We start from the raw sequence: 12,132 nt of genomic DNA, 5'->3' as shown, positions 1-12,132 counted from the left end.
TGTCAGATGTTTGTTTGTTGTTTTTTTTTTTTAGCCAACTGGTTACGCACACTTATCTATCAGGCATTTTTATTATACACATTTTGTGTAAGATTATGAGGTCATTAACTTTAAAATTACTGTATTACACACAATAATTATCTTTAACCCTGCGATACACTGGTCACTTGTCCAGGGTGTACCCCGCCTCTCGCCCAGTGACCGATGGGATAGATTCCAAATATCCAACTCCGAGCACAGGACCTCTTTTAGAAGGCAGATTTAAAGATAAGATAATTCTTTAATTTATCCCACAGTGGGGACATTTGCTATGTCACAGCAATTTATTGTAAGGATAGTGCACAAGACAAGAAAAAGTGAAACGTAAAATAAATCGAAAATAGATGAAGCTTCTTCCTTTCTTCGCAAGGCATTTTTTGTATACAGATTTGTAGAGTTACGTAGACGAGTTCATTGTTTTAAGATGAAATTTGATGTAGTGATATCACAATAACAGAGTTTCCTGTGCAATGTTAATTCTACGGCAGCCCACCAGGGTCTAATTTACTCCGCCATGGTGTCTTAACGAATCAGAAATATTTTTGCACGTCTCAAACAATGTTGTGGGCTGTTGTTAGCCCCATCATGTTAGCCCCATCATGGGCTAATCTCACACAGACATTACATGTCCTAACCACAGAGACGCCATTAGTCCCGTTCTCCTCTCTCATCCAGTTCATCCAAATGTTCATGCTAATGTTGATTCCTTCTATAACTGAGGTTTGTGTAGTGTAAGATAAGATTTTTATGAGGTTTTATTTGTCACACGCACAGTTTTACATAGTACAATGCACAGTGAAATGTATTTTTGTTCCTGCAGCTATTAGTAAAAAAGTACTACAGTAAAAACAGTAATAATTGTACATAGCACACAAGGTAAACAATATAAGTGTAAAACCAGTGTTGCCAACTCCTCAGTAAAGAAAGTTAACTATTGGCTGTCCTAAAAGTCGCTAGAAGTCGCATAGTTTGCCACTTGGATGTAATTGTGATGGACGCTGTAGGAGAGAGGGATAACGTGAATAACAAAAAGTGAGTAAAAACAAAACACCTAAATATGTATAGAACTACAAATTCTTCTGTTGATTCTTGGTTGTCTTTTTGTTTTTTTTTATTTTGCCATTGAAATAGGCCATCAGCTCTCAAAATAATTTCATGACTAATGCTTTGCCTAGCCACACAAAATGAATTTTGTCCTGTATTATTAACGCTACTCCTTTATCCGGGCTTGGTATTGGCAAAGTGACTCAAAAGTGACACTCTGGCAGAGTTACTTATTTATTTTTAATTTTCTTAAGTTTGGTTTAGTTTCTATAGTAACCTTATGCTCCATTTAGGAGCCTACAACAAGTCACAGTAAAACATGAGCATTTTTTTGCCATAACTAGAACATTTTTAACATTTTTTTTTTGTATAAACGGTTTTAACTTGACAAAAATTAACAATCTAAATGGATTATTATTTCATTATTTATTTTAGTGTGACAGTGAAGAAACATTTACATCCCGATCAGCGGCAGCTTTGCGCATGCGCCATTCATTTGCAGTCTGGACGCGGAGCGGCGTGGGTCTCACCTGTCCGGCTCACCTGACTGCTGCTGCGCGGGGCTGCTGTGAGACTGACCGCCTGTGAGTGCTTTGGGACGGGGGAGGGTTACTGCTTGTTGAGGACAGTAACTGAAAACCGATGTGTGCTTTCACGTCAGTCTCCAAGACACTAGAAAAGTCTCCAATAAAACCAGAAAAAGTCGCAAGATTTGTCGCTAGTTGCTTTTGACAAAAAAGAAAGTCGCCAAGTTGGCAACACTGAGAAAAATAAAACAAAAGCTTGTTTGACCTGATGGCAGTGGTGGGTCAGACTCTAGAACCTTGTCTGGTAGATGCAGGTCACGTGACCATGTGTTTACCTTTAAATATGTTGCATAGCAACAGGGATGACAGGCTGAGCTCAAAGGCAGCCATGGCTGAGATCAAAGGCTGAGATCAAAGCCAGTCGTGATGTCATGTGATGACCTCATATTCTCAGCCCTTTAAATAGGTTCTCAGGAGGCCAGGTTAGCCAACACTGACTAGTGGAAGTTGCGACAGGCGTGTTATTTGTTTTAGTTCATATCCAGATAAGAGCTAATTGTACGACAAATTCAAATAATCGTAATTACATTATTTAGCCACAGTTAAAACAGCGACAAAAAGAAGGACCAATGGAATCGATAGACGGCAAAGCCCTTAGGTACCATCTGAGCTGGTTCAAAGAAATACTTGACACAGACCAGAAAATATATACAGAAACCCTTGTATCTCTAAAATGTGAAGTAGAAGAGCTTAAGGAGGAAAACGCCAGTCTCAAGGCACAGGTCAAAGAGATCACAAAAAGGGAGGAGGAGCTGATTGACTCCTCACAAACAAATGAGAAAGCCCTTAAGACCACCATAAAGACTTTAGAGTTCCAGAGCCAGCAGAATGAAGATCGCATCACCCTCGATCTGAAAACACAGTTAAATAAATGCACCAGAGAAAGCAAAAAAACTGTGAAAGAACTGAGTGAGCAGCTTCAGTTAGTTACCAAAGAGCGTAACAGGGCCCAAAGGAAATGCAATCAGCTGGAGGGAAACTTAACAAAGTTACTGAAAGAACAAGAAGACAAGGCAAAAAATGATTTTGCCAAAATGAAGAGCCACTATGAAACGGAGATGAAAACCCTTAAAAAGGTGCTTCATAAAACTGTGGTTGATGACGAATTTGAAGTGTTGACTTTAAAGGCAGATATACAAAAAAGGGAGGACACCATTGGACAGCAAAACAGCGAAAAGTCTGCTTTTAGGGCTGAGAACCGAAGTAGGTGTAGGCAGCTGGACGGAAAGATAAATAAGTTGAATGAGGTATTAGAAGGCCGGAATAAGGAAATCTTGCTTATGACTAAGAGACTGGATGAGTCTAAGGTCACCATACAAAACCTGAACACTCAAATTAAAACCAAAGCTTCTGAGAATTTACTGGTCACAAGAGAAAGGAGAGAAGTCCAATCTCATATCATGAATGAAAGGGCCAAAAATGATTCCCTCATCTGTCAGATTGCAGAAATGAAGGGAAGAATCACAACCCTAGAAAATGAGATCGAAGACCACCTGAAGAAAGAAGAGAAAATGTCAGACGACCTCATAGCGCTCCAGATTAAACACAGGGATCAAACTGAGGTGTTTGACTATGTGTCTCGCGCACTGAAGTCCAAGGAACCAGAGATCATCAAGCTGAAGGAGAACATCAGCCTCATGGAAACACATCAGCTGCGTTTAAAGGAGAATCTGCAGGACTGCGTAGATGTAGTTAATTATCCGAATGCATTGCAAAAGGCAATCCTCAAACTCCGAGATATGTATCTAACAGACGAGATAAAAAAACCCTCGGACTACGCGCGAATAATGCAGGAAAATAAGATTGGCGCTCTCACCAAACAGCTGGAATATCATGAAAAGATCTTCAAGGCTCAGCGCGATCAGATCCAGCAGATGGAGACACAAATAGACAGTGTGAAACTTGATCGTGACACCAAGCTACGTAGAATCATTGACCGATTAAACGAAGAGTGCAGGATGAATTGCCAGTTAGTGAAACAGTTGAACGCTCAGGGCGAACAGCTTAGAAAGGCATCGATTCCGATGCGTCAGAAGATAAGTTCCTGGGTCAATAAAAAAATCTTGCACAAGGCCAAACCTCCACCAGACATTGCAGAAGAGGTACTGAGAGAAGTCAGAGTGGAGGACTACCTGGAACTACCAACAGATGTCTTACCAACAGATTTCGAACCAATAGATTTCGAACCAACAGATTTCGAACCAACAAATGTCGAACCAACAGATGTCGAACCAATGTTGGGCTTGCCTAGCAATTCACCGACCAGTGCCCTACCCAGCAATCAGCCACAGCCTCATTCAAATGTCACATGGATGAAGCCAAGGACGGATGATGGTATGCCACCACCTGACTGTTAAAAGACCTCAACACACAGACAGACAAAACGTAAGTAGAGCGTAAGTACCGCCAACGACACCTTTTTTGTAAATACTGGTTCTTGTGGGTTTACCCCGAGTGCTTCGGTTTCTCCCGCACACCAGATTAAACAACTCACGTGCCACTTAATTAGGTACGCTATTGAAAACCAATGCGTTGTTATGTTACGTATGAGTTCTGCACTAAATCTTGGTGCTGTTCATCTGAAGTGGTTCTCTTATTTAGCCGAGACCACTGACTAAACTGGGGTTGTCAAAGTAATGGAAACACTTTTAAGTTTAATGCTTTGTTTAATCTTATCAGAATGCATTTGTTTTCTAACTAGTGTACCCGATGAACCGGCAATAATTGTGATGTAATAATGCAATTTGCTTTGTTTTAATAAATTAAACGCAGGGATAAAATTATATCTGATGTTTTTGTGATATTTATTATCTAAAATTGTTGCATATTTGACAATAAATACAACCTACGCACATACATCCATTTGTGAAATGCATTGTTCTCTGGGGAGCGACTGAGAGTCAGCATTAATCAAGGGTGATACATCCCCACAACATACTGTAAAATACATTTACAGCATTAATATTTCTTTCTGTCTTAATAATTCATATAATATTATGTTAAAACATTCACATGACATGGGCTGCAAATGAATATGTATTTGAAGACTTCTGAATTTAACAGAAGTCAACCAAATGCATTCAGCAAGTCATTTTTAGTGAATAATATATCCAGATTTGTCTTTCCTTCTATGCCATATGTGTCAAATATATGGCCCGGGGGCCAAAACCGGCCCGCCAGAGGGTCTAATCTGGCCCATGGGATGAATTTGCAAAGTGCAAAAATTACATTGAAGACATTAAGTGCAATTTTTCCAATAAAAGTAACTGCTATTCCAAGGGTTCACACATATTTATGGACATAACAACTGAGACCTAGAACTAAATAGAAATTGCATTTCTTTTTCTTAAGAAATGTGGGGTTTAGGGAAACATTTGGAGATGTCGTTATTTATAGGTAAATATGCTATCATGTTATTGGTCTGGCCTCTTTGACATCAAACTGGGCTGTATGTGGCCCCTGAACTAAAATGAGTTTGACGCCCCTACACGGAAAAAAAGAGACAACTGGTCAGATTTGGTGTCTGGATGCAGATTCTTTATATTTGATGACCAAATAATAAACATTTCCCACAACACCAGACTTAATAGCGCCTCACCATCACCCTCAACCTTCTACTGTCACTGTTGTAGACAAGTGGCTTGTAGGCGCCCCTCACACCACACAACAAAATCAGCTTACCCAAACTAACAGAGTTAATCTCAACACTTTTAAAGTGTCTATATGGGTCCGCCTATTGCTCTTTTTGAAGTGTTTAACACTCCCAACGTGTTATTTACTGTTCTTTAGTTAAAACTAGCCACTTCACATCAAACTTTCCAGATACTTTGTTCACAAACTGAAGTCAGACCATGTCATGAAGGTTCTAGAGACACTCGTCCTGGCTCAACTGAGACCCCTGGTGACCCTGTCTTGGACCCTCTTCAGTTTGCGTATCAGCCTCATGTTGGTGTGGATGATGCTGTCATCTACCTGCTGCACCGCGCTCACTCTCACCTGGATGGTGGGAAGGGCTCTGTGAGGATCATGTTCTTTTATTTCTCCAGTGCTTTTAACACCATTCAGCCCTTTCTGATGAGTGAGAAGCTGCTCAGGATGGGTGTCAACTCCTCCACTGTCTCCTGGATTACTGATTACTTGTCTGACAGGCCCCAGTTTGTGCAGCTGGGGGGGCTCCCTGTCTGATACTGTTGTCAGTAATGTGGGGGCGCCACAGGGGACTGTCCTGTCTCCATTTCTGTTCACTCTTTACACCTCTGATTTCTAGCACAGCTCTGGGTCCTGCCACCTGCAGAAGTTCTCTGATGCAGTGGTTGGGTGTATTAGTGATGGACAGGAGGTGGAGTATAGGACACTGATCAGAGACTTTGTAGAGTGGTCCCAGACAAACCACCTACTCCTGAATGTGGACAAGACCAAGGACCTGGTCATTGACTTCAGGAGGGCCCACCAGTGGAGCCCATCACCATCCAGGCCCTGGAGGTGGAAGTAGTGGTCCACTATAAGTACCTGGGAGTCCACATGAACAGCAGACTGGACTGGAGGGACAACAGGGATGCTGTGGACAAGAAGGGACTGAGTAGACCCTACTTTCTGAGGAAGCTTAGGTCTTTCAACGTATGCAGCAAGTTGCTGGAGACTGTTGTTGCGAGTGCCCTGTACTTTGCTGTGGTTTGTTGGGGGAGCAGCACCAGCAAAAAGGACATAAGTAGGATCGACAAATTGATCCGAAAGGCTGGTCATGTCATTGGCAGTGAGTTGGAGACGTTTGTCTCAGTGAGGGACAGGAGGACACTGGACAAACTGCTCTCCATCATGGACAATCCGTCACATCCACTACACCAGACAATAGAGGGACAGCGGAGCTCATTCTCCAACAGATTACTAGATTTTATTTTACTTAATTTCATTCATTCATTCATCTTCTGTAACCGCTCGTTCCTGTGAAAGGTCGCGGGGCCCTGCTGGAGCCTATCCCAGCTGTCATTGGGGCGAGAGGCGAGGTACACCCTGGACAGGTCTCCAGTCTATCACAGGGCTAACACAGAGAGACAGACAACCATTCACACTCACACCTACGGCCAGTTTAGAATCACCAATGGACCTAACCAGCATGTCTTTGGACGGTGGGAGGAAGCCGGAGTACCTGGAGAGAACCCACGCAGACACAGGGAGAACATGCAAACTCCACACAGAAAGAAAGGAACCAGTCTGCCTTTTATTTTATTTTATTTAATCTTTCTTTTACTTGTGGTTCTTAAGAGTGACCAAGCAATTTCCCTTGTGGATCAATAAAGTTTATCTAAGTCAAAGTCAAACAGGAAAAATGAGAGAGAATTAGTCCTGAAGCTCCTACGGGCAAGTATTGTGTCCAAAAAACATTTTTAAAAAATTACAGAATTGTCTAAATACATGTTATACCTCTTACATACTAATTATTTTATTGTTATTGTTGGTGGATAGAGGGCGCCATCTAGCGGCGTGATTGGAAAGTGTCTCAAAGTCCAATTTAAAGCATTGACTGTAAAATAAAGAAAATAAATAAATAAAAGAAACATACTTTCGGTTGTGTGCATTCATTCTTGTCCAAGTTAAGAGTTATCTTAGCGTTTTCAAATATAAATGCATTTCTATGTTCGCCAGTGGTTGATTTGTTTTTATTTTATTTTGAAAATTATAACCGGAATTTAACTGTCTCACTGTGCTGGACTCGGTGAAAGTGAAAGTAAAACGAATCCTGCGTTTGCAAGGGTACAAGCGACCATCCAGGCCTTATTTACTGCGTCTGATAGCACAGAGACGAGAACCTGCGAGCAGACGGAGTACAGATAACCATGAAAAACTTTTTCACAGTTTATAAACTGACCCTGGTTGCTGTTACCTGCTTCATGCAAGGTAGGCTAATGTTTGCTGTCGTAGCCAATAGGCGAAACAGGAAAAGCACTACTGTATGCACACCGTTTGTTTTAAATGTTATATAAAGTAAGACGTTTTTTTGTGGATTCATGCAGGTCAAACACCGTTTCGGTAAAAATCCACTAGTATGTAACAGCTTGGTGAAATTCAAACATTTAACTTTAAACTTCATCCTGTACTAGCAATACCTCTGCTTTGTGAGAACATTGCCGAATCTAGCATTCGGTCCAGATACGCGGTCAACCTCTTAATTTGCGTTATATCCTTTATATAAGTGTAACTTTAACGTGGTTGGATTAAAAACGACATATTTCGAAAGGAAGTTTCGCGAGAAGCGTGCAGTGACGTGATATAGGATGTAGGCTACCTCGCCCCCTGGTGGCCAAAATACTTCACACCACCAGCCAAGCTTCAGTTTACTTTTGTTTAATTATCACAATAGAGACAAATATATTTTATGACCTAAATGAAATCATAAATAGTATATGGGTAAAAAAATAGACTATTTTACGGCCTATGCCACGACTACGTTACGGCGATGATGAGCTACCGTTATCAGTAGTGATGGACAGAAATGTTTGGGAACCAACAGCTACTACTTACCCAAGTAGTAGCTGTTGGTTTGGTTCACGATAACCCAAGCCTTATGAAGGTTTGTTTTCTGACCTTGCCACTAGCTAGGCACAACGCAACACAAAATTCATCTGGTCAGACCACCGGCATATCATACCATAATGTTAACACTCTAGTCCCGGGGAGTGAGTGATTATACATATTTAGATTTTTAAAAAATACTCACATTTTCTTCCACCATTGTCAAAATCAAGCCTGCCAAACTGCTAGTCAGACTTAGCTGTATTCCTGTGGATTGTTTTGCCTCCAGATAAGCCCCGCCCAGTGGTTAGCACTGATGCCTCACAGCAAGAAGGTTCTGGGTTCGAATCCATCATGGCCGACTGGGGCCTTTCTTTCTGTGGGGAGTTTGCATGTTCTCCCTGTGTCTGCGTGGGTTCTCTCCAGGTACTCCGGCTTCCTCCTACCGTCCAAAGACATGCTCTTTAGGTTCATTGGTGATTCTAAACTGGCTGTAGGTGTGAGGGTCAGTGGTTGTCTGTCTCTCTGTGTTAGCCCTGTGATAGACTGGAGTCCCCCCACGACCCTCAAGCGGTTATAGAAAATGAATTAATGGATATGCTGAACTTTGTGAGAAAGATGCATGCTACATATTTGGTCACATTTGTTGTGATTTGTTGTACGGAGGCCAAACAATGAAATGAATGTAAAAACTGAGGGCAACAGAGTGGTGAACATTTAAGTCAAGAGGACAGTCATGGAGTTTTTGGTTCGGAAGAGAATTATAGTTTTACTTTTAAATTTTTATGAATCTGTGTTTTATTAATTTCCAGTTTTCTTTAATATTTGTTTGCTGAAGCCTGCAGCAGCAGCAGCAGCAGCAGCAGCAGCAGCAGATGTCCAGTGCTGGAGTGTTGGTTTGTGCAGGAGAAAGCAGGTCGAGGAGGAGGCTTAACTGGAGCAACGAGCCAGGAGAAATCCCTGCTTCACATCAGAACTGACCAACAGAGTACAGAGAGCCGCAAGTCTCCATCCGACATCAGCCCTGACAGAATCTACTTCATCACCGGTTAGTTCACAGTGACTCTCTGAACAGGACGTGACTTATCTGGACGTATGAGAGCTGTAGTGTGCATATGTCAGGAATATTTGTACATTGTGGATTCTTTGTTGTTGGCTCTTTCTCTAACATTTTTCTCTATATCAGTATTAGTATATATTTTAAGATATATTAGTAAAGTGAGGATCTGAGAGCATCATCTTTGTGTTACCCTGTTCTCTCAGACCCGGCTGCCACTCTCTGCCACCGCTCTCTCAACCCTCCCAGAGGCTCCGTTGAGAAGCCCCGTTGTGAGATCAACCCCTTCCTGCCGCAGCCCTCCAGCCTCAAGTGGGTCCTTTCGCTCACAGAGTCTGCCCTCAGCCCCGCATACCTGCAGGCTGATTGGTTTTCAGCTGCTTTTCATGGCCTCAATGAACCACTGGGCGTATCTACTATCATGCGTGCTCCTACAGGGACTAAAGAGCAGAATGGTAGGAATATAAAATATGTTTGAAGAAAGCTTTATTGTATCTGAGAGGCTGTTTGACTCTCTTTTCCTCACGGTCTGTGTCCTCAGTGATCCTGAGCGTGACCAGTAAAACGATGTCTGTGCAGTCCAGACTCGGGGAACCGGTGCTGCTGGACTGTGGCTTCTGGGCCGACCCTTCCTCCCCTCTGTCTGGGAAAGGCTTCGCCGTCGAGTGGCGCTACCAGTTCAGGGGCAACGGGCGACTCGTCCTGGCCTATGACGGCAAGACGGACCGCCTGGCTGACACACAAGAGAAAGGGGCCACGCTAGACTTTGAGGCTTTGCACGAGAAAGGGAACGCATCGCTGATCCTGGAGGAGGCTCAAGTGCGTCACTCAGGGACGTATATCTGTACGGTGTTTCTGCCGTACCTGGTGGCTCAGGTGGCAATAGAGCTTGAGATCGTAGGTGAGGGAGAAATTCTACCTTAAGTTACTTTACTTTTAGTACTTTACTTACTAAAAGTAAATTGTCTCTTTCTTCTTTTTTTTCCTTCTCTACCCAGAGCCCCCCTCTCTCTCCATCCACCCCTCCCCTCTGCCCCTCACTGTTCCAGGTAAGACCTTGAACATCCAGTGTGAAGCGTCCGGCTTCGCCCCCTTAACCCTGGAGGTGAGCTGGGAGTTTAAAGGGACCGATGGGAAAATTACGCCCCTGGGATCAGGCAGCGTTACGGGCCACCGGCAGGCCTGGGACGGCACCTACAGCCAGAGCGCCCGGCTGGAGCTCGACACGTCTAAGCTGGACCTGGGCAGAGGAGGGGAGGTCACCTGCGTGGCTGTCCATCCTGGAGGCACACGACGGGCCAGCGTGACCCTCAATCTCATCGGTATGTGGATATGGAAGAAAGTGCTTCTGGTGTCAGCATAGCACCAGACTGCAAAGATGAAATAGAGAAGAGAGATAGAACTGATACTGTCAGACGAGACGGTTTTCTGAATATATTTTAATATTTTAGCAAAGTTCAATGAAAAATTAACATCTATAGCTGCATGTAGCTGCTGGATTTCAGATTTCTGAGAGAATTCCAGTGGTTCAAACATTGTTTTAATTATATCTTCTACTATAACTGAAGGTCCAGGTCCAAAATAATTATTTTCACCCAACATAAAGATGAAAGTCAGACGATTGGAAACCAGTTAGAAGCTGAATTTGTTTTATTCTTTCCAGGGTTCAGTACTCCATCCATTGAAGACTCGATGGCTATGGTTGGTGTGGCCCTTGTGCTCTACGGGCTCATCAAGTTTATCTCGTGGACCTTTACCAGCTCAGGTAGTAATTTTTTTGACAATACTTTTTAATTTATTAATTATATACAGCCATTTGATGACTTAAAGCCGCAACAAGTCTTGTTATGATCTCAGCTTTTGAATAAAATGAAAAAAAAAGTAAAAACATAAACAAGTCCGTTAGATTTATATTTTTTTATTTCTGTATCTGACTTTTTGTCTTTTATTTCACTACATAGGCTCAGATGAAGCTGAAAAACAAGAAAAGGTAACGTCACATTAAGACAGAAAACTCTGAATGTGTTTATATTCATGTTACATATTTTATTTTATTGCCTCTGAGCTGCTGCCTGGCGTTTGATCTCAATGATGTCTTCTTGTTCCCCTCATAGAAAGAGAAGTAACGACGAAGGCGTCAACTGATCTGGAGGGTGATATTGAATCTTTAAGGAGTGGCTGTCCACCTGTTCCTGTACACAGTTTATTTCGGTTTAGTCAACTAAATTCTGGCTCAACAGGTTTTAGTTTTTTTTTTTTCCTTCATTATTTTTCTATTCAGGAACGGACATGTTGCTTCTGCTCGGTGTAAAGATGATGTGATATTTCTTTAATCGTTCTTTTTTTATTGGTGACATACAGTATCTGTTGCAGCACAAACACTGGAAAAGCGAAAGAAACAAATTTGAAAATGATAATATGTTGAAATAAGAGCTTCCATTTGTAGATGATCCCTAGTGACACTCCTCTCTGTCCAAACTCAATCCCATTTTTTTGTGCACGCAGAGAAGTTAAAATACGTACATTCTCACATTGGTGTTTCAATGAAACGTGAAGGAAATGGTACAAAAAGAATTCGTCTTTGTGCTGAAGGAAAAACTCAAACGCAGCATCAGAATGAGCTCAACCCTGCTGATCTCTGGTTTTATGTGAAATAAAAAAAACAATTGAAACATGCTGCTCCCAGTTTTTCTGTTCACTCATTTTGTCACATATACATTTGTGCTTGGAAAATAAAGAAATGTGTATATTACTGCAGAACTTTAATAGTTTCAATGCAGTAAAATGAACAAGTAAACCTACTGTGGTGTTTGTAGTATCTGGTACATTTAACCTGTTGACAAGTCATGAGATAGAGTGACTTCCTTTTGTCCTTTCAGAATAATGCCACACTCT

The 12,132-nt window shown here is 42.1% G+C and overlaps 1 protein-coding gene across 1 annotated transcript; it reads left to right on the top strand.

Annotated features, from left to right (window-relative positions):
* Positions 1-7,338: 7,338 nt before the first annotated feature.
* LOC311501138 (tapasin-like) lies at positions 7,339-12,099 on the top strand. The gene is made up of 8 exons (XM_084562809.1): positions 7,339-7,565; positions 9,019-9,228; positions 9,444-9,692; positions 9,779-10,138; positions 10,236-10,559; positions 10,901-11,002; positions 11,199-11,227; positions 11,352-12,099. Exons 1-8 carry the CDS (start codon positions 7,505-7,507, stop codon positions 11,361-11,363), a joined length of 1,347 nt encoding a protein of 448 aa, XP_084418935.1. The 5' UTR covers positions 7,339-7,504; the 3' UTR covers positions 11,364-12,099.
* The last annotated feature ends 33 nt before the right edge of the window (positions 12,100-12,132 follow it).

This window comes from Chelon labrosus (assembly GCF_963514085.1).
Source record: "Chelon labrosus genome assembly, chromosome: 16".
NCBI classification, from domain to species: domain Eukaryota; kingdom Metazoa; phylum Chordata; class Actinopteri; order Mugiliformes; family Mugilidae; genus Chelon; species Chelon labrosus.
This window is presented reverse-complemented; position numbering and strand designations above follow the sequence as displayed.

What these genes read in the sequence shown, in the direction of transcription:
- LOC311501138 (XM_084562809.1), top strand. Translation starts at nt 7,505, where the DNA reads ATGAAAAACTTTTTCACAGTTTATAAACTGACCCTGGTTGCTGTTACC. An exon ending in TGTTACCTGCTTCATGCAAG is followed by an intron (nt 7,566 to 9,018) that starts GTAGGCTAATGT and finishes TGTTTGCTGAAG; the next exon opens with CCTGCAGCAGCAGCAGCAGC. An exon ending in AGGGACTAAAGAGCAGAATG is followed by an intron (nt 9,693 to 9,778) that starts GTAGGAATATAA and finishes CTGTGTCCTCAG; the next exon opens with TGATCCTGAGCGTGACCAGT.